The sequence below is a fragment of the Hippoglossus stenolepis genome, chromosome 20, assembly GCF_022539355.2.
Source record: "Hippoglossus stenolepis isolate QCI-W04-F060 chromosome 20, HSTE1.2, whole genome shotgun sequence".
Lineage (NCBI taxonomy): Eukaryota > Metazoa > Chordata > Actinopteri > Pleuronectiformes > Pleuronectidae > Hippoglossus > Hippoglossus stenolepis.
Genome location: NC_061502.1, coordinates 6,956,375 through 6,979,325, shown reverse-complemented (window position 1 = coordinate 6,979,325; position 22,951 = coordinate 6,956,375). Strand labels below are relative to the sequence as shown.

General features: G+C 38.8%; 1 protein-coding gene and 1 long non-coding RNA gene across 2 annotated transcripts in view; one reads left to right on the top strand and one right to left on the bottom strand.

Annotated features, from left to right (window-relative positions):
* Positions 1-1,174: 1,174 nt before the first annotated feature.
* On the bottom strand, positions 1,175-15,522 carry opn8a (opsin 8, group member a). Its single transcript, XM_035143445.2, has 4 exons — positions 15,318-15,522; positions 8,500-8,793; positions 7,002-7,327; positions 1,175-3,884 (listed from the first exon to the last, which is right to left on the bottom strand). Exons 1-4 carry the CDS (start codon positions 15,388-15,390, stop codon positions 3,498-3,500), a joined length of 1,080 nt encoding a protein of 359 aa, XP_034999336.1. The 5' UTR covers positions 15,391-15,522; the 3' UTR covers positions 1,175-3,497.
* The window catches only part of LOC118099149, a 35,754-nt gene continuing 25,168 nt past the window's right edge, over positions 12,366-22,951 (top strand). The window contains exons 1-3 of the long non-coding RNA XR_004694249.2: positions 12,366-12,456; positions 13,865-14,056; positions 21,686-21,732. This is a non-coding gene — a long non-coding RNA (uncharacterized LOC118099149). The remainder of the gene's footprint in view (positions 12,457-13,864; positions 14,057-21,685; positions 21,733-22,951) is intronic.

Below are 22,951 nucleotides of genomic sequence, written 5' to 3'. Positions count from 1 at the left end.
AAAAAAAAATGTATATCATAAATAATAAATTCCTGTTTACTTGCAATGTGCCTGTGAATGTGTTTTGGATTCATGAGTCATTATAACAATTGTCTGTGGTTGTTGTTGTTGTTCAGTGGCAGAGAATAGGTATGAAAACATCCATTCACACGTTTCTAAGGAGTCCTGCAACATAATCCACTTATATCTGATATGCACTCATTGTTTTGTATGTTTCTCACACAAACACATAATCAGCTAGCCCCTTCCCCCCCATCTCTCAACAGAAAACAAAATACTTGGAAGCTGACCTTTTAGCCCCAATTTCATGTATCTCTGATAATGGAACACGCTCTTATGTTCATTGGGTCAAACACCTTCCAGGAACAATGTGCTCCATGTAGATAACAGCTTAGAGTCTTATCATAAAGGTCTCTTAACCCTGCACCCCATTAATGGTAGTTCATACAACCTCACATACAAGCTGGGGTAAAGGAAAATACAATGCGAGCTGATGGCATCAAAAGTTTACCAGAGTGATGTAAGATGGTACAGTAAAGATGTTGTTACAAGATCTTCTATATCTTGCATAAAATAAAGAAATTGGTGATTGCCTGCAGTAATTTGTCTTGTGAATAGATATCTTGAGGTATTCACTGGGTAAATAATACAAATCATTACCAGGATAAAGATGCAAGAGATTTCATTACTTTTAGACTGAGCTGCTTCCTTTTTATTTTAAAGGACAATTTACATTTTAAATCAAAAGATGGAAAACCAAGCGAAACAGAAACTTTAACAGTTACACACATTATCTCCGGAATTCACATCTTTTTTCAGTCATATCTCCAGACAGTGACTCGTCCATTTAGGTATCTGATAAATCATAGCACGCAGCATTTTGAAGCAACGTCACTACAATCTAAGTAACTACAATCCTAAGATCAGCAGACAGACGGCATGACAGGAAATAAAAGAAGCAGTCATAAGCATTGTGCTAAGTGACACAAAGGTAACACATCACTTTGACAATGGTCATATACAAGAAGAAGAATCTGCAGTTAAAGTGAGAAATCGCAGCGTTCCAAGGCTTAAAAATATATGCACACTAGGCCTGATAATAATTTACAAATAAAGACATGGATAAATTAATAACAATTTATACATTGTGCAGATATTCCCAGAGTTTGTTCGTTTTGAAACATAAGATAGATGATATCTGTGTATTGAATCTATATACAGTAGGCAGATGATAAACTGAATGCTAATGGATTTCTATTTGACTGAATTACTTCATGTTGACCATAGATCAAGAAGGAACTTTGACTAGACTAGATTCCTAACGAGTATTGACTTTTTTTGAGTTTTGTATTTTTCTGGGTGAACAACTGCTCCACTCACAAACAATTATGACCACTACATGTCTCAAAAAGGGGACACAAGCTGAATAAAAACATAAATATAGTGCCTGTAAAAGAAAATGTAGGCTTATCAATACACACATGTCAACAAAATGCATTTTAACATTTACCATGACAGTTGACATGATTCTTTAATACAGCAAAGTGCATTTTCTCGTTTACTCTCAATTGTACAACAGAAGGGCAGCTTGTTTGGACTTCGCTCCACAAAGTATAAACTTATCAATCATCCTTAATTGAGCTCTGTAAATCTCTGATTCTTTGTGTAAAACTGACATCACGTAATCTTCCCTTCAGCCCAGACGTCTTCTTCTTCTTCTCATATGTTCACATAGACATACCATGTCCTATTTTTTTTCTTTTTCAGGCTCCAACCAGCTTAATCTGAAAGAAAAACTGAATCTTTTAATGTGTGATTTTGCAAAACTGTCGGGAACAAGCCCCTATGGCCAAATTCATGTGGAAGAATTGTCTAATGTGTGATCCGTGCTACACTGATCACATGCACCATATGTAAGCCTGAAATAAAGGGAGATAGTGTCATGTTAAGGGCAGTTTTGTGGTCTTTATATAAACAACAAATGCACAAAAAGAAAAAAATACCATTATTGTACCTTATTGAACATGTGAATAGTATGCTTCCATTAGTTGTGCTTTATTGTTGTTGTGGTTGAAAAGAATGCCTTTCCTTTTCAGATGCCTTCAGTCTCTGATGTGGAGTTCTGTTTGTGGACATGGAGGTGGCTGCCTACTCTAACAGGAAGGGGAGCAACGTCATGGTGGATAGCCATTGGATGCATACGAGTGAGGTCGACACTGATGTGGAGAACGTTGGTGCCTGGCCCCTGGTGACCACGAGAGGAGGCCTGAGATGTACTCAGAGGACTCGTTGGGAAAGGACTAGAGATGTCGCGGGTCAAAGTAAGTTAAGCTCTGCTGTGAAACTCAGACGTTGTCTAATTGCTGTTTAGTGGCCGATGGAAAGTCAGTATCAAGCACTTTGTGGTACAGTAGTCGAGTCTGGATGTTACAAATGCGTGAATGAGTGTTTCTGCAGCAGTAGGTGAAAGTGAGGGTCGAAGGCGGGCGATGTTACGGAGGTGGAAGAAGGCTGTTTTGGTGATATGGTTGACATGGGGCAGGAATGAGAGGGTGGAGTTGAGGATGACTCCAAGGTTGCGAATTTGGGTGGAGGGGGGTGACGATGGAGCCATCAATATTGAGTTTGGGTTCCAGAGTGGTGCGGGTAAGGGAGTCTGGGCCAATGATTAAGATTTCTGACTTATTGAGGTTGATTTTTAGAAAGTTTCTTTGCATCCATGTATTAATGTCCATTAGGCAAGTGGTGAGGGTCTTGGAGGAGAGGTAGAGCTGAATATCGTCAGCATAACAGTGGAACTGGAGGCCATGGTGGCGGAGGATCTGTCCAAGTGGTGGCATGTAGATGATGAAGAGGAGGGGACCAAGCACCGAACCCTGGGGGACACCATGTGTGACAAGAACTTCGATGGATTTGCAGTTTTGATTGAGATGAATTGATGTGCCAGTAATGCCGAGGGTGGTTTTGAGGCTTGTGATGAGTGTGGAATGGTTAATGGTGTCAAAAGCTGAACTGAGGTCGAGGAGGATGAGGATGCTGATGGAACCTGAGTCTGACGATAACAAAAGTGACCAGAACAATCCGGATTCATGATCTGACACCGTCTTTTAATAACTAAATACATTTAATGGTGAGTTTGTGTGAAGAGACAGACATTCATGTGGAGAGCAATCAAAATATTCAAATCAAAATCATCACTGGAGATGTTATTATTATTATTTTGATTTATTTCTTTACTTTGGGGGGGGGATACTTCAGCATAACACTAGAGCAATAGGTGGGGGGGACCCCCTGATTTTCACTGAGCAAGGTAAATGTTTCAAGTCTTTGCTAATGCTACATATACTGTACATACATATGAAAAAAAAATTCACATAACTCTGGTAAAAAAGACAAAAAACACACATTTCCCAAAACTCTTGAACTACATATTCCTTGAATGACGACTCAATAAGAAGTGTGAAAAGGGTGAAATAATAACTTCATCACAGGCTCTATTAGCCCAAAGTCAGTATCTCACTTTGTCTGTGAGGAGCTTCCATTAGACTGACACAGTTTGCAACCACCCTATCACCGAAAACGCTGCAGTCCGATTCTTTTACAACTTCGCTTTCCGTTTTCGCCTCCTTGCTGGTCAAACTGGCCTGATGGGTGCAACAAAACCACAGCCTCTGGAGACGCAGGGGCTCTTGCCAGACGGCACGCCTGAAGATGAAATATATGAAAGGGTTGTACATGGTGGAGCTCTTGGCAAAGAGGCAGGGCAACAGGGTGATGAAAGGAGTCATGTGGCTCTGCTCCTGGGAGTGAAACATGCTCCAGAAACTCACAGCCACGTAGGGGGTCCAGGCAATCAGGAAACCCAGGCTGATAGACACACCCATCTGAGATAAGAAGAGCACAAGAGAGAACAGTTGAAAGTGTAACTTCACCCCTAGGTTTTGACTGAATTGTCTCGCACTGGAATTTCAACAGACGCAGCACACACACTTTTGCGACATAAATTTGGAATTAATAAGAGGCTTCTTGCCTCTGGAGTTATCTGACGGCCAAGAGCACATTCGTCTCAAGCTGAGATGGCCGTGGTCTTGGCCGTCTTCGAGAGGATGGGCTGGCGTCTCTGAATGGTAGAAGATTTGGTGATTTAGAGGTTTATTTTCAGCAAGGATTTTAAAATGAGAGCAGCTTCCAGATTCGCACTAGCAGTCACTGGTGGCAGGTGGCTGCCCACCTTTGATTAGAGGGTGTTCAACTTTTCAAATATATTAAATATTGTGACGTAGCAACATCCCAAATGGTTGACTCTAGGTTAGGTGGAGAAATACTGTCTTGGACCAAGACGGTTAATACACTGGGTGGCATTATGAGCCATTTTTAACCCATAATGTAGTTTAATAAAATTTATTTTAAATGTAATATTAAATACTTTAAAGGTTCAGTGTGTAAGATTTAGGTGAAAGGGATGTATTGGCAGAAATTGAATATGAAATAATACTTGTGATGTTTTCACTAGGGTGTTTCATCTAAATTGTACGAATTGTTGTTTTCTTTACCCTCTATATTGAAATACTTTACTTCGGGGGCGGCTCCTCTCTACAGATGCCACCATGTTTTTACAGTAGTCCAAACTGGACAAACTAAACACCTTTTTAGTTTTTATGACAAGGGTGAGGTGAGGGGATAGTCAGCTGCAACAAGAAACCTCACCACTAGATGTCACTAAATTCTACACACTGAACCGTTAATGTATTTCATCAAAAAACATTAATATAATTTCAAGAGCTCAAAAAACACATTGAAGTGTTCAGTTTTCTCTTTTTAATCTGAACAAAAATCTAAGCATAAACTGGACAGAGTCAAAAAATCTCTTTCTTTATGCTACGATAACCTAACAGGCTGCTAGCCTGCACAGTGTCTTTCCCTGTTCATCATTACACTTTACAAAGATTTATGAGTTCCTCCTTTGAATATTCCACGTCATCAGTATCCTCATCTTCACATCTAGGAATATGAAAGAGATCAAATGATTAGTTTCCAACCTGACCAGATGGTTTCGTTACACAGAACCATCTGAGGAGGCTTTGTTGGAATTTGTTGGAAAAGGGCATATACTTTCAATAATATACTTGACAGGTGATTGGATGAACCATCTATGACCTTCTAGTGTGTGTTTACCATAGGCCGTCAGCAGGAGAGTGAAAACATCTTTTCCAGCGACAAAAAAACCTTCTTTCATCGCTCTTTGCTATTTTCTTCAGTAATTAATATACGAGCAATATCCATGCTAACCTCTTTGGGAGCCGCCTTTGTTGCTACTGCATATAAAGATGGATGACATGGCAGCTCCCCAAAAGTGAAGCCAAAGCATCTTTATATCTATGTATCTTTAGGTACATCTCATAACTCCAACTTCCTCCATGTCACTTGATTAGAACATTAACCAAACAAAAAAGTCAAATAAATTATAAAGACATTTTTCTCAAAGATTATTTCCGTCATTTTCTGTGGTTCTTATCACACTGATGTATGTTTGAGTGTTCTTCCAGAATTTAGGTTTTAATTATTTATTACATCTTATATAAATGGGGTGAAATGTCATGATTGACAGCTGAGACTTACTCATGATTTGTTGAGTGTGTGTATTAGCGGGACCTTGGTACTGTGGCTCCGACCCCCTCCAAATGTGCAAGATGGCAGCATTCATATCCAGAATATTTGTCAGTGATATTTCGACATGTTATACACTTGACTAACTATCAAAATCATAAAACTCTATAGACATTTTGAAGAAGATATTCAGTTTCTCCTATAGATTGTATATAAAAATGGACGACACGTCTCCACTCCCTTCCTATATACAGAAATGAAGCCAAGATATCTGGGAAAGGAATGATGACATCTTGCTATGAAGACGTCATTTGGAGCCAGCGAGGCGATCGGGGGATGGTGCTGCAGTAGCATGGAAGCGTCAGTTTATATAACTATGAGGTGGCACACAGTGGCTATAGAATAGTCTTGGTCAGATCAGAGCGGAACAGCTATAGATTCAAGTTTCCTTGCGTGGTCTGGGAGGAAAGAGCAATAGAGCGAAACAGACCTATAAAAAGCTTTCATTTTCTCACTCAAGTGGTTCCTTAAGTGAAAGCTGCCAAACAAAAAGCACTTAGTACTCCACATCTCTGATCTGTGGAGCATTTAATTCAGCTTTGGCTGAAAGATCCGTGATCAAATGGAACCTATATGGTAAAAGTGAAAATCAATGGCACAGTTACAGATATGCTTTTTTCATTTGTATCCTCAGGGCATTTGCCGTGCACAATGTGTTCACAGGAAACTATAATAATGATCCTCTGACCTTTAGTGCTGCGTCGAGCACGTCGAGTTCCCTGCAGGAACATTTACCTGCAGCCTGACCAAGCTACAACTATAGATTTATGATCAAAGGGAATTAGTTTTTCCAAACCGCTGTAAAAACATTACTTTAAAAATCAAGTTTGTATTAATCAATTGATTTTCATCTTGGCAGCTTCAATCATCCGCATCATATCCAGCATCGCATTTAGACAACCACAACCTACTACTTCAGTCTTAATAATGAATTCTAAATAGTCATAGCTTCAAATGAATTTGAGAAAAAGCGTCTGTTGTTTCTTTTGTATGTGCTGTCACACTCATGAATACACACACACACACACACACACACACACACACACACACACACACACACACACACACACACACACACACACAGAACTGCTTATATGAGGTGTACATTGGGGGCTTACATATTACATTAACTTAACATCACATTCCACACCTATCACCTCACACTCACAGGTGGAGTGGTGCTCACTCATGGAATTGTAATGGGTTGGAGTGTGTGGCCCATAATAATCCCAACAGCAGTGTATTCAGTAGCAGTGTCGGTGATTAGTGTGTAGGTGCTTCAGGACAATGAGGAGTTATGGGGGGTTAATGGAAACTGATCATCTGATACTTACCAGGGTGATTTTCTTCTCAACGTTACCATATTGAAAATCATTGCTCTGGATGGATTGGTAGGCTCTGTGCAACTTCCAGGCGATGGCGAAATAGGTGAAGATGATGACCAGACAGGGGAGGAATGTGCAGAGTACGGACAGAGTCAGGATGAAGGTAGAGTTGTTCAGGGAATTCCCGTAGCCGGTCCAGTCGATGGAGCAGGCGAGTCCAAACGGCTCTGGGCCGTAGCTTCCCCAGCCAAGCAAAGGTAACAAGGCCCACAGGCCAGCGTACAGCCAGATCCCACTGATAACCATGCACACTGTCCGCCTCTGGAACTTGATACCTGTACAGGGACCAGAGACATGTTTTTACTTCAATGCTGTACAACCAGCACTGCTCCCACTAGGACACATGCACCTTAACTATATCTCACTCAGTTTTACAACTGATTTAACTGTGCGATAATCATTTGCTATCTGTGCAATTTCAATATCATATACATGCAATACTGTTATATTTTCTTTTCATTGTACTTATTTATTTCATTTTATACTTCCTTGTGTTTAAGTTGTGTTTTTTACTGTTATTACTTCCTTGGTTAATTATTATTTTCTTAGATAGTTATCAGTTAATAAACACTATTTCATCTTTTCTTATCTTATCTTTAGCATATTATCTACACGGCTTTGTCATTTGTACAGATACTGTATTACAGATACTGTTTAACCCTCATAAAGCATTAACAGCAACTACAGCTGGTATCAATTGTGTTCATCACCTCTTCCATTGGCACTGCACATAATCAAGGAGTCCGCAAGTGTTAGTGGAATCTGAAGCAGTATAATTCAGTCAGACACTTATCAGATAACTGAATCCTCCAGCAGTGAGGATGGAGGAGGGGCTAATCCGCACACAAACACGGAGAGTTAAATCAACAATACCAAAGCTGAGAGGTGAGGTGGGAGGTTGTACAACCATGATGCTGCATAAATAACCCGGTACCGAGACTGAGGTTTGTAAAATTTGTAAGAGTAACAAACTTGATTTTTCTTTACTGATTCTCCTTAGTTACAAAATGATATCTATGCAGTTCTCTCTATGGTGAGATACAAGGATATATTCAATCTGACAATAAGATTCTTTTCTGCATGTACCCCAGGTCTGAGCATTGAATATGTTGCATGCTTGGTATGCAAAGACAAATAAGCATCACTTTAAATGTCAATTACTGCCTGAGAGAAACAAAGTCCTCAGGGTCTCCAGGACAATCACTCAAGATTCTGATGTAATTTTTTCAGTCTTTTTGATAACATAATCTCAGTGGTAATCCTTGACGATACTCGAGTAAAGATCATGAAGGATTAGCATCAGCAAAGATTTTTGGGTACACAAATGAAAAGGCTTTCTTCACCTGTTGATCTCCAGGTTTCCATCTGTGACCTTTGAAAGAATTGACTATTTCCTTGTACTTTTGATGTAAGAATGCCAAAGGGAGCCTGTCTGAGATTGCGCTACCTGTCTCGGGTGGACTCCCTGTTACCAGGTACCTGACCATCCCCATCACAGCCAGTGTCATGATGCTGGTTATACTGAAGATCATGCCCATCAGGCTGTAGTAGAGGCAGGAGGCGTCGCCACCGATCCAGGCGTGGTTAAAGGCAGATGCGATGGACAGAGGATACATGCTGAGGGCCATGCCAATGTCCGTGATGGCTAAGTTCACCGTCAGCAGCTCAGGAGCTTTGAGCAGAGTGAGGCGACGGGCCACGCTGACCAGGACGGCGGCGTTCCCCACGACGGATAGGACGGCTGCAAAGATATAAAATAAAAATCATTGTTATTCAATTATTCACAGTTGGATCCATCATCAACAGAAAGACCGCTCTGGGTCACGTTTGTAGAAAGCCAGCGATCGCTTCTCACACTCTCACCAATCAGCATCCAATTCCATGTGATTAGTGACAACAGCATTTATATCAGATCTGAATGCCAACAGCATCATTAGCAATAATGGCTCCACATCTGCTTCCTGTAACTATCTGATCCCGTTCTCGTCTTTCCTCTCAGCGGTGGTCACTGCTCTAGTCAGCCATCACATGGAACAAGAGATTCAATAATAATAATAACGTGAAGCGAATGTGCTTCCGTAATGTGATCGACTGAGACACCTTCAATAGGGATTTCGTGTACGGAGTGTTTTTGTTGTCAATAATAACCTCCATCATAGGTGCAGATTTATGTTACTGCCAGTGGGTGCTCTTCACAGTTGAACACACAACCCCCAAATCTTAACGTTACCGTTAACGTTATAGGCCCACTAGATATTCCAATTGGGTTCGTTTTCACTCGAGATTCGTTTGGATGATCTGTCATGACACTGATTGGTTGTTAGTGTTTGGAACAGGTGACTGACGGACAGAGATGGGAAGTTAAAAAACACTTTGTTACTGCACATAAGTAGATTTTTACTCTTGAGTAATTGTTTTTCTGATGTTTTACTTTTACTTCCAGCATTTCAACACAAATATCTGTATCTCCTTACATTTTCAAAACAGGCACATGTTTTTGGTTATATTTGTTTTGGGGAGAATTCTCTTTTTTTATTTTGCAGCAATACAATGATCATGTTATCTAAATTTTTCTTGTTTTAACCTGTTTTTAGTTAGTTTTAAAAAAAAATTTATTTGAGGTAGTGGTTTGAATTTAATAGTCTTTAAACTTTACTAATTTGAGTCTCTGAGTTTGCTTTGTATATACGTATAAATCTAGTACATTTCAGATTCTATGCTTTTATACTTGGGTAAAGAGGTTGAATCAGTACTACTCGTTTTTTTTTTTAACTCAAGTACCTGTACTTCTACTTGACTGAAGAATGTGTGTACATTTGCTGGCAGAGAAAAAAGTCTGGACTGTATGCTGGCACATGTGGGTGCTGGGCATCCTCTGTGGGTCCTTGAGCCACGAGGCACCCACAGAAGACACCACATACGACAGCAGTTCTATGCTGCAGAGACCAGTCAGGATTAAAACATGGTGATTCACAGTGAAAAACAATAAAACCTGACTCCATGTCTCACAAGGATTTTATTTATGGTTTAATCCTGTCCTTCTTAAATATTACACCTGTAGACAACAGACAACGAACCTTGGTTCTGCTTGAGGTTTATTGTATTGTATCCTACAGCACTGAACCGCTTTTACAATACTTGTGTACCATCTTTTGCTATTTTGCTATTTCTGGCGCTGTGGGCTTCCCCTCCTCCCTTCGTTGTCACACCACGCTCAGTCAACTCCAAACACTGTCAAGCTCTGAGTGGTTGCGTAGAGGCTGGCTGCTTGTGAGATATTGAGGCTGGCAGAACCAGCGATAATGAATGTTCTGCTGTTTACCGTTTCCCATGGTTGGCCCCATACCACAAGAGATACTTGTATAATAATATAATATGTATAATTTTGTGCTATGTATAATCCACACTTACATAGAAAACGGGTGGTTGTTATAATGTGAAGTCTGATTAGATTACTGGGTTCCACAAGTTTATACCGAATCTCTTCTTCGGTTTTAGGCAGATAACAAATAATATGTAATAGACATTTATTTCTGTGCAGCAGAGTGCATACAGTGCATGGGACTCTAAAAATAGGAACAGTATGGGACCATTAATTACAAATTTACTGCTGTTGTTCATTCCATTAAAGAGATTGGTCCGCGTGCTCTGGGTTCAACCCATAATTCCTCTCTCTGACATAAGCTGATGGGAATTTGATTGATACAACATGCAATATTGTCCTGGCAGGTGTTCCTTTTTAAATAGTCCCTTTAATCTGCGAAAAAGCATGTGAGACGTTTGTCCTCATGGAGGAACCGTAGAACCGTGTCATTCATAGCTTATTCATGACCTACACAACAATAACACAATAAGACCTCGGTGCACACATGTCAATCAGCAGGAATATGATGACATAAATAAATGCTTTGAGCCGCAGACCTTGACAGTGATTGCTGAACATGATGAATCTGTTTATTGTGCATTGTGATATTTCAACATTTAGCTCCTTGGATGATTTTGTTATCGCAGCTGATGTGAAAGAAATTGTCACGGTGACCGCTGTTGCACTGTGGGAAACAGCGGTGACACATTCGTTACAGTGCATTCACCCTCACACGTAAAGATAAGGAAAATAGTGACAGCCTATCTACTGTTGTCGTATTTGAGGTATTTGATGTGATGTCAGACAAGAGCTTACATTTCTATTCACATGTCGGCAGCTCTATATTTTCTTTAATCCGACTGCATCTCCTCAGCTGATGGAGTGCTCTTTCATCGGCCCTGCTTCTGTCACCTCACAGACAGCTGCCACCTGGACTGATGACACTCTCACGCTACCCTGCTGCACTCCAGCTGCATTGGGGATTTACACAACATTAAATAATGTATATAACATCAAATAAAGACAAATTAAAACCAGATTTTAAGGATTAGACATGATTCCGCATGATTTACAGGCAGATTAATTAATCAGATAGAAAATGCACTGAGAAGAAATTTGTTGGTTTTCTTGCACACTACAAGGACAAAATCAGACCACTACAAGCCCATAGATACACATCCAAAAGGCAAGCCTGTAGGCCATATCCAGCACATCATGAGGGATTTGTCTGACCAGCTGATGAAAACAACTCCAGTATTAAATCAGGTATTTCTTCTGCACCATATTGTATGAATCTTCAGCTGAACAAAACCTTGAAAAGAGATCGTGAGATCACTGGTCAGCTACTGGCAGCCAGGGTAAAATCTAAATATGGAGAAGCAGCACAGCACTGGAACCAACTTCCATTGAATTTGTTTAAATGCCTGTAACTAAACTATTTTACAAAATCTAAAGCCAGATTTTATTTCAAATGTCTCTCTATTTAACTTGTATTATTCAAATCCTTCAACTTATTTCTTTTTAAATTTGTATACAGATTTATCCTTTTTATTTATTTCACCTCTCTCCATCTCTCTTATTCTGCTCATCAACATGTCTTCTATTTTGCTTCAACTAGCTTCAAACTTTAATTTAGTCTCTGTGTTGTTTTAATGTCCCTGTACAGCACATTGAATTTAAATCAGTGTATGAAATGTGCTTTATAAATAAAACTGCCCAGTCTTGCCTCCGGTAAATGCGGATTTTTACATAATATATTGATTTGAGGCTGGTGTACAGATCCAACAAAAAATATACTGTATGTATATGTTTTTATTCATGTTGAGTGAGACCAAATTGAGTTGTGTAACATTCTTTGTCTGTATATTTACAGTATTTTTGTGTTGGCTATGCTTTATGCATTGAAATATTCACTTTACTACAGTGGCGCAGTAAGAGTCGTTACCAGATGCCTCCAGTAGGGGGAGTTCATTAGCTCCAGCTGCGTCAAGCAGAGAAATGTTTGGTGTCATTGAAGTAAATGAATCCCACTGTTTTCAGGTATGAGTCCGTTTTATTAATCAATTAAATGAATTAAAGTGTTGTTAAGTGACACATTTAGTCTGTGAGCGTGTTTGTGTTCTGTGAAGTAATTCAGGTTTTACAGCACACTTTTAAAATGCTAACTACTGACCACAAGGTAACTAGCTAGTGGTAAATTGAAGCTAAACTAGTAGCTAGCTAGTTATTGTTGTGTAGGTTGTGTGGTTTCTGGCAAGTTTTATTACTGAAGTGTGAGTCTATACATTTGTGGGTTACATTATTACACAGTATGTAGAATTAAGTTGGCTAATATTTTGTGATACTGTTTTGAATTGTTGCATTAGTTTGTATAGTAAAAGTTCATGTGTGTACCATTTAGCCTACTCTATTATTGGCATCTCATAATAGTCATACAAAACGTAAAAATGCCAGTGTTCACTGCTTATTAATAATAATCATGATTTATTTATTTATTTTCTAAAACATTGCAATCCAGCTTTACTAATATTTGGTGATACTATTTAAGTTATTGTATTTGTTAAATATATTGGGAGTTTAAATGTAAATTGTGTTCATTGATCAATATTAGCCTGTTTAACTGCTGCTTGTTTATTTTGGACAGCAGTCCCGCTTTGTCATATCATATTACAGTGCAGAGCTCCTTTAGCATAACTTTGTGAGATTTACATGATTTACCTTTACCTTGAATTGAAAAACAAGTACCAGTTCTCTAAACCCTCTATAACCTAATGTTCTCCTTTTATACGTGTGCGGTCTGAATTTTGCTCTACTGCTCTGCATGAAATACATCTACATTAAAATTCATGAGGACCACATGTGCAAGTAATATTTTTTTTCTAAAAGGAAAGAAAATCTGTAAATTTCCTTCACAGCTGGAAGTGCAGTGTATAATATATGGTTGAAGCATACAGGCTTTTTAATGTAGTCGTCGGCTGTGCTTAAGTGCACCTGTGCGAGTGAGCTTCAAGTATGTGAAAATATGAAATTGACTGGGTCAATCGCAATCAGACAAACTTCCTGTAAAGGCCAGGTTATAACGTTCGTGACTTTTTCCAATGCAGTGAAATATAATGTCAAAATAAAGTGAATGACCATGTGGGGGTTCTCTGGTAGTGCAGATGGTAGACCACCACCTGTTGGTTATTCATCATGATATTTTTTTCATATTCCAGTTATCAGAATATGAGTGTATTGCGTAAAGGCTGTAAAACCAAACCAAAGTGCTGAAAGAAGCTGGTGCTAAGTGCTGTATTACACAAACAATATAATTTGACTTACTTAATTCAATGTCAATATCAAAATATAGATTTATGCAGATTTTAGCATCTTTGGCTCATGTGTCTCAACTGCATGGGTATTTTTGGATGTATCCAGCTGTGGATTTTTCTTTTACCTTTCACTCCAGATCACTCAGCCGGCAGTGGGCCAATGCTGTCGCTATGGCGCCAGGTCATTTAATGTGGTTTCGCTCGTGACGAAACCGAGGGAAGTAGGACGACATTGACTGGAGTGTAAACGTGAAGAGTCATGAGCCGTTCAAGGAAAACAAAGCGACACCAGCAGCAGAGGAACTGAGGTGATGGATCATCAATTTGAGGTAAAAAAACACACACACACACACACACGCACACACACACACGATCATGACACCTTCCAGGTTTCTGATCCCCTTCCTGAGTGTGTCTGATTCAACACTTCACTTAATCCTTTTTTTTAATTGACTGAGCCACTCAAACAGTCCGAGCACATTTTGCTAGATTGTCCATCTGATGACTGCATAAGCAAGAGCAGTATTCCAATTTAATTGCAAATGTCTTTCTGAGGACAGACTTTCTCTCAGTTTCATCTTGTAATCATCCTTAACCATCAAATGATTTTGTGTTACTGACCAACCACTTCATAGAGAATGATCGGACGTTTAAACTGCACGGTATCCTGTCTTCTTTTTTTTTTTTTTGAAGAGTACTCAAGCCACCATATCCAGGTTTCTTGACACAGGCTCATGCAGGTTTCAGAAGCGAGGATATAATCACAGAAATGAGGATGTGTTCAAAAACAAAACAGGGAGACTTCAAAACCCAGATAATATCCAGGATACTTGTGTGTGTATATCCATCTACTGTATTTCCGCACATACCATCTTCATTCAGCTCAAAGTCACTATTTGATTTCAAACACTGTTACCTTGAGACAAACATAATGGTTTGGTAGAGTGGGTCGGTGATTCAATCTCAGTCTCCCCCATTACGGGTCCTGAAGTGTCCTTGGGCAAGATACTGAATGCAAAATTGTCCCTGTCGGCTGTAACCCTAGTGTGTGATTAGAGAGAGTGCTGCACATAGATGCTCTGTAGGAATGTGTGTGTGTGAATGGATGAATGGCAAAACTGTACTAAGAAAAGCATTGAGTGGACATTGAGACTAGATAAACCCTATAAATACAGAGCATTTAGAAAATCTTATAAAGTATGTCACTGTTTGAAGTGATGATACAATGATATAATGTGTTTGTTGTAGAGACTGTGTCATCTAAAAGAAACACACCATAGCCCCACCCTTAAACTGAGTTTCTTTTCAGTTTTGATGTTATAGAAACAAAATATTACGCAAATAAAAATATATTACATTCATAAAATTGACAGCTCATACGATCGCAACAGGCAGATTGAAGTGAACTGATATCATGCTTCCAGATTGTATATTATGACATCCAGTGACGAGCGCAAGCAAACCAATACTCTCTCTCAGAGGCTTATTTAAGTGCATATTTCTCATTAGTCACTATCAGGTTAATGCCTGTGTCACTTACCGCTACAGTCAACACAAATTGATATTGAAACAATTAAGCACTGTACTTACCAATTACGACCAGATACATCCCTGCCCAGAAATCAACAGTAGGTGACAGTTTGGACGTGTATCTATCATCCATGTTTGACCAGTCAGTGGTAAACAAAAAACACACGGACACAAATTAAAGCCTAGTCTCTGTTGTACCCGCATGGAAATTCTAAAAGCCAGAGTGTGTTGCTTCCTGTCTCTTCATATTCTGTCTGACACCTAAAACACATGCACCAAATCCAGAAGCCCCTCCATCCTGCTATACACCAACTGCAAACCCAGACACACACACACACACACACACACACACACACACACACACACACACACACACACGCTGCTAATGCAGATTATAATTACTAACAATCACTTCACAGTACGTTTCGCTCATCCATTTAAAAATACACCACTTACACACACACACAAACACACCCACATGCACACCCACTCAAAATGATATAATTACAAGATATGACCTTGGCTCTAGCAAAGTACAGAAAAAGTTAATAATTAAAAACATAAATTGCCTTTAACTCTTATGTTAATTTACATGTAAAACTGCAAGTTACTAAAAATGTTAATCGGCTCTGCTCATAGCACCATTTTGTAGCTTGAATGAAAAGAAAGAGGGGATGTAGGCTTCATGTTGTCTGGTGCTTTAGATTGAAGATTGAATTGAAGGTGAAATATAATGGGATTGATATCAGGAGGATTTATGGGGCTAACCAGGTCATTGTGTCTGTCAATGATTATAATGTTTACAATACATACCTACATACATTAAAAACGACCTGTGTTGTACAGGTCGTTTTTTATTGGCAAGAAGAAGAGTGAAACAAATATGGTCAATGATGGAGTGAGCTGTGTTCTGAAGTAATCACTGACTTTAAATTTTTACAGTTTTTCTGAATTTCTAAAATGCCTTTCTTGAAACTTCTGCTGCTTTTCTCAAAACAATAAACACAAACCCCAAATTTCAAGCTACACTCACAAAACCTTTGACTTGTCTTGCAAAAATCAAACAATTGATTCAAAACTATGTTATTTTTTACCCAAAACCAAACACTGCTGCCAGCTAACACACAGCCATCCAATGCATAAACACTACACAGCATCCATTGACGTGAAGGGGGCTTCAGTGATACACTTTCCACCGCCATGCTGATATAAATTCTTCTATACGATTTAGGAAGGGATAGTATGGTGGAAGTTGTATTCATGTATTCTTTGACCACAGTGAAAGCTCACCTTCACTCACATAAAAATAACGGAGCGCAATTTGTCAGTTGAGAATCAGAATTTTTTTTTCATTTTCGTAAACATTGCGAGATAGGGCGTTTTTCAGAGAATATTTTGTGGATCTTGATGAAAAAATTCAGGCATGTTTCGGAAATTATAATCTATGGTTGTGTGAAATTTGTTGCAGCTTAATTCAATTGAAGGGGACTGTTGGGCCTTAGCAGAGGTGTACACTTTCTAGTGTTTGACTGACCTTACTGCCTTGCTTACTCCAGGGATGACTGAACCATTGACCCTGCTTAATGTAGCCTGAAGACTAATGTAGTCTTTACCTTGCACCCTCTCCACATTTTTGCACCTCTTTATGTGTGAAAAGGCTAGTGAAAATGTCAGAGATCAGGGTGTAGCTGCTATTATCAAATACCATCAACATATTGTCCTATGTGTTCATCTGTCGCATTGCAACTTGAAGGTCTGTGCCATTAGTAGAAGAGTGACGAGCGAGAACATGCCTTTCTCCGTTTGTTTCAGTAAGCTGTACGAAACATACTGTTTTCAAGGCTCCTTTTCCAAGAACCTCTGAAGCTTCTGTTCAGTGTACATTTCAAGTAGAGCTCATAGTGCACATTCTGTCATTGTGTTAAAAGCAGACATAGCATGACATATAATACCAGGCTTTGCTGATGGAGGGAGAAAGAAGGGAATGTTGCATTTTTCAGTTTTCTTTCCTCTCCTGAATATGACATGCTATACAAATTGGTAAAACAGCATTATTTATTGCAGTTATATGGGGCTGATGTTTTTTGAAGATCCCTATTAAAACAGCTTAAGCTTGGCATACACTGTGTGACATTAGAAATGTTGTTCAAGGGATAGTTCCCCCAAAAAGCAAAATTCAAACATGATCTACCCACCACGATGCCGATGGATCCCAGGAAAACAGGATGTGTTGGCTGCTTCCTGTTCTATGTAGGGAGGTTGATGATAATGTAAGTATCACCTGGAGTGATATAATCAGCCCTTCAATATCAATGCATGACTCAACCACTCACAGTAACAGGCATACATGAGGGTTGGTGTTCATACTGTTACCAAGCCGAAAATAACTCTTCCTTACTTGTGGCGAGGCTTCCTAATGGCATTCACATCAGCCTCAGATGTACTATGTGTTTAGTGCTAATCAGCAAATGGCTGCATGCTAACATGCTAAACTCAAATGTGCAAATGAGGATCATTTTTCGTACTTAGCATCAGTATAAGTGTTACTATGCACCACTGTGCCTACAGAGTTGCTAATTTAAATGTTCTCAATGAATGATGGCGACAGTGAGGATGATGATGATGACAGTGGCATATTCTGCATGTTTTCATGTCAGGTGTAATGATAGTTATTATTGACCAGTATTCAAAAGCTCATAGTTGAGTCGGGAAAGAAAGAATCTCTCTCTCGCTCTTTTGTGAATCACAGATTCCTGCCAAAGAGCTCCCTTTAATTTGAGGTACCTGCTCTCAGCATGAGTAATGACCTTCAATTAATATCCATATGCACTGCAACAATTAATGTAATCATGCAGAGAGGCATCAGCATCATGTCAGTAGTGTATTAAATTATGTACATTTTTCATAGCGAAATGAGGGTTACTTTGATATACTTGGGATCCTGGTTTATAAGAAGACACACTCAGCCATAAGGAGATTTAATATCTCAGGAGATTAACAGAGGGTTCTTTGCTGATATTCATACTGCTATCAGGCCCATAGGGGTTTGAATGCAAAGCAATATTTGAATCCCTTTGACAGTGAAGACAGATGGAGGAAATCAAACAGCCTTCCATCTTTATTCAGTTGTTTAAACAGATGCTTTTCCTCCAACATATTTCTGCATGAAATTAATGTTTGCATGTTGTGCACTGTAGTCTTCATGGTTTTGTTTTTTCACTTTAGTTGAAAAAGTATTTTATAGAAACACAATTTGCTGTTGTAAATAAAAATGCACTAAACTGAGCGTGTCTCTGTCCAGGCTAGCATCATTTTGGATTTTGAAAAATAGGTTTCTGATTCTGCCACCATCAGAGATTGCAGCCTGAAATTTGTTCTCCTGCAACAGAATTTTTTGATATCCTGCTGTTAAATGTCAGCTAGAGCTCTTCAACCATCCACCTCATAGTCTCATTTGACAGTGGCACAGCTTTCCCACATTTCAACAGTTGCTGGAGTGCTTGTGCAATTAAGTGTGTCTCTTACTGTTTTGTGATCAGACGGCACTTAAACTTACAATAGGTAACTTCGGCCGCTAGGGGTCTCTCAATAACAACAATAACAAAGATTTAGTTTGATGACATTGTGAAGCAGTGTGGGATCATGGGAGTTGTTGCCACCATTGCAAATGAGAATCTACCTGATTCTGGCACAAATCATGTTCACAGATAAGGTCATTTATTAAATTTGTATTTATCTGATGCAGCACATGGCAACGAAAAATCTAATTATAATAACAATGATTTTATTTGTATATAGCACCTTCTCTAAACAACCGTTACAAAAAGGACACAAATAAAAAAAAACAAGAATACAAAACATCATAGACAAGAAACAAATTAGTACGATGTCATTTAAAGTGAATACATCAATTGATATAATGATTTCTCTGGGTTGGAACATTGTTGAAAACATTTTAGATAATTTTAGACATTTTAGAACACAAGTCAACAACATTTTGGTCCCCTGTCACCATCTATTGGTACAAAGCTGGTGTGGGTGGAAGTGGTTGTTTATTAGACACATCTGTCTATAGATATGCACTTTAAAAACAGCACATCTTGTGATTCTAGAAAATAATTGGAGAACCACTGATTCAGAAAAACTAATCAGTATTGATTAATCTCAGATTTTACAGATCAGTACCAAAGGTTAATGCTGTCATGGGGAATATCGATGATCAATATCGGTTCAGTTTTACCACCAAAACCACATAAAAAAAATGTAATATTTAAATCATAGCATCAACTCACATAAGAAATAATATGTACTGGTATCATGGTGCACATTGTCTGTTTATTGCTCCTATGTTGAAAGTAATGGAAGAGTACAATACTGAATCTTTTGATTTTAATTTGATGTCCATGTGCCGTTTTCATTTAATTTCATAGTTATAGGAGTTAATTATAATCCGAGTTGTCATGTGGCGTAAAGGAAAAAGAAAAATGATGGGATGTTTGACGAGGAGTATGAAACAGGCTATAGCGAAAGTCAGTCCTGTCAGTCTATGCCAGAGGTGTATGAAAAATGGTCAAACGGACTGAAAATCAATAACAGAAATTTGACAGGTGTGAAAAGGGCATTGATCAGAGCATGTATGTACAGCTGCATTCATCAGTCCATCAACCAATTCATCAATGATTCATTACATATGTATTAACCTGAATAAAGGTGACTCAGAGGTGATTTTAATTGAGATTGACAGTCAGAGCAACAGAGTCAGTCTAGGTATATCGGTATTAACACAGCTAATCTATAGTTAAAAGTATTTTCAAGAGTTCCTGCTGTGAGGTTTCCATCGAGTACTTCTAACTTTATGGAGCAGTGGCTTATTATTTTTTCATGGATCAGTCATCAGTATTGGGTCAATTAGCACTTACTCACCCGCCTCTGTCTCTTTCCTGCACGATGGATTTAGAACTATTGATCTCTGAACCGATCTGTTCTGAAATTAAACAGAAACTAAATCACTCATCTAACAAGCAGTTTCAGATGAGTTCACAGCTCGATCGCTCATGTTAATTCTTTACCTGAGGGTCAAAGCTATGCAATATACATCTTGGTTATGATGTAAAGCATGTGTGAAATAAACCATAATTGATTCTATTTAGTTCAAGTACTGCAGTCCCTATATTTGTTTCCCATCAGAATCCCTTGAAGTGGGAATGAGTGTGTTGAAGGACCATAGTGGTCCTGAGCTGCATCAGATCCAGCCATGGCTTTAGCCTCAGTTATGCCCAAATCTCTCAGGCAACGCAAAAGAGGATGGGTGCAGTCTCTGAGTGGTGACGGAATGTTAGCTCGATGTCAGCAAACATTTAAAAAAGTTGTAAAGCTATGTAATTGTAAATGTAACAAATCAAGAGCAATACACTGCCATCCCGACCAATCATATACTTCAGCCAGGTGTCTGTGTGGGCGCAGCTGTAACCTGACTCTCAAACTGAACCATTGTTTGGTTTGTTTGCTGTGTGACACCATTTTTTTTATAGTTTGAACTTTCTGACCAATTGCAAAAAGTTGGGACACAAAAAATATGAACAGAAAAAGAATGGGAAAATAACTTTATTTAAATATGCGGATTTTTCAAAACGTAAGAAAATACAATCGCCAAATTAACAACACCTTGATGTCTGATCATGCACGTCCTACAAAGCATTCAATGTCAAGTATAGGTAGATGTGTTTAGTGCACTCTGTAAATCACAATGTGACACTAGAACTAACCAGATCAAATTTAAACAATGTAACAAAGACATGAAGCTTGTTTTGGACCATGGTCCAGACTTTCAGGTGTGAAACCCTTCTTTGAGAATTTGTTTTGTACGGAGGTGCCAAAGGTAAAGCTACTGAATCTGATAAGAATTTCCTGACCGACCTCTCAAACTGTGTCAGCATTGGCCTTGCAGGTCTAAGATGGTTTGAAACACTAGGTGGCGTTATGAGCCATGTTCAAGCCATAAAATGGAGATTTTTTTAAAACAAGTTTGTTAAGAAATATGATATGAAAACCACCATCAATGATTTTTGTCACAGTCAAGTTATATCTGTTTGTTTACAGCTCAAAAAACACATTTAGGTGTTCAGTATCTCTTTAATGTTTACTCAGACTCTAATAAACCTCAGGCTCACAGGACCAGTGCTGATGAAGTTGGGGTCCAGGTAATCTGAAAAGACTTAAACTTCCCTTCAGCCTGGGAGTTAACATTTTTGGCAATCAATGAACCATATATTCATGGCACCAACATGGACAAGCTACAGGCAATATTGAGTAAGACATGTTTATAGGGAATTGCACTGACCTGACAGACAGGAATTCATCTGTAAATGTCGTTTTGTGGATCTGATGAAGTGACTTGAATGATGACACAGATTTTCCTCTTTTCACAGGCTCAACAGCGATGGCTACTCAAGTGGCTCTTAGACCAACACATGAGGTGAGAATTTAAGTACATGTGTTTATTTTAGATCAACTGCTAAATCTAGATTCCAACTTAGTTTCCTTGTTGGCGAGGTCCTCTTCTATGGACAAGAGGCCCTATTGTGTCCAAGTGCCCTTGATGGGATGTTATCTCATGTATTTATCTGCTTCTTCAAAAATATCTGCCTCAACTCAAAAGGAGAAAAAGTCTCATTTCAGTCTTAACAGGTAACCAATGGGAATATAAGCAATAAGGACAGGTATAGCAGCAATACCTCTCTTAACAAGCAATCCTTGTGAATTATACATTTAAGACATTTATCACAAAGCCTAGTTATGTACAATGACGCCCAATCGTCCCTGCTAAATATTTCTCGAGCAGCAGAGAACATGGATTTGAATGAAACCACATTTCAATAATGCAGCTTCTTCAGGAGGTTTTGGTATAGTGCATTCTCCGCTCTCTGCTGTGTGTGGAAAGTGGAAGTCATGTAAGAATACGAAATCAAAAGAGTTGTAATGGAGGGTCATTCATTATTCAGTGACCTGTCATCTCAAACAGAAACAGTGAGGCGGAGATAGCTGTAGTCTGGGTGTCTCAGTGATAAATAGCATGAGGCCGCTGCTTATATGGATGTCTACACATTGTAGTGTTAGGTGAGATGATTAGCTTTTTGAGATATTACAAAAAAACAAGCTCCTGTTTTGTAGGAGCTACGTTTTTTTTTTTCAACTTTCGAGTAATAAAAAGAGGCACAAGTCTAAACAAGGTGTGCTACATTCAGCAACTGCAAGAGTTTGACCTTCTGCTCACTTTTCATACATTGGAACTAAAAGATTTCTGAAAGATTTCATCTTCATCACATCTGCATACCTAAACTTACATATTTACATGAGAAATACAGATGAGAAGCCAGATCCACTGCACTTTTGTCTTCAAAAAGGCCTTGAATGATTTCTCGGTTGAAATAGTATCGGTCTCATATCCTGTCGATGGATTGTTTCTATCCAAAGCTTCACTACAGAGCATGGAGGGAAAAGATGGATTAATAAGCCTTTAAAACAAGTCAGGGTATCGCCACTAGAGAGCAGGATTGCTCATTTTATTTAGTGTGTTCACTCATAGTACATGATCATGTACAAGTTTCCACCATGATATTGCTGAATTATACAAGTTATACACTCTTATAGATTGAACATTGGCCTAACTATCATCTGCTCTTTTATTCAGATGG

What these genes read in the sequence shown, in the direction of transcription:
- opn8a (XM_035143445.2), bottom strand. Translation starts at nt 15,390, where the DNA reads ATGGATGATAGATACACGTCCAAACTGTCACCTACTGTTGATTTCTGG. An exon ending in GATGTATCTGGTCGTAATTG is followed by an intron (nt 8,794 to 15,317) that starts GTAAGTACAGTG and finishes ATATCTTTGCAG; the next exon opens with CCGTCCTATCCGTCGTGGGG. An exon ending in AGGGAGTCCACCCGAGACAG is followed by an intron (nt 7,328 to 8,499) that starts GTAGCGCAATCT and finishes GTCCCTGTACAG; the next exon opens with GTATCAAGTTCCAGAGGCGG.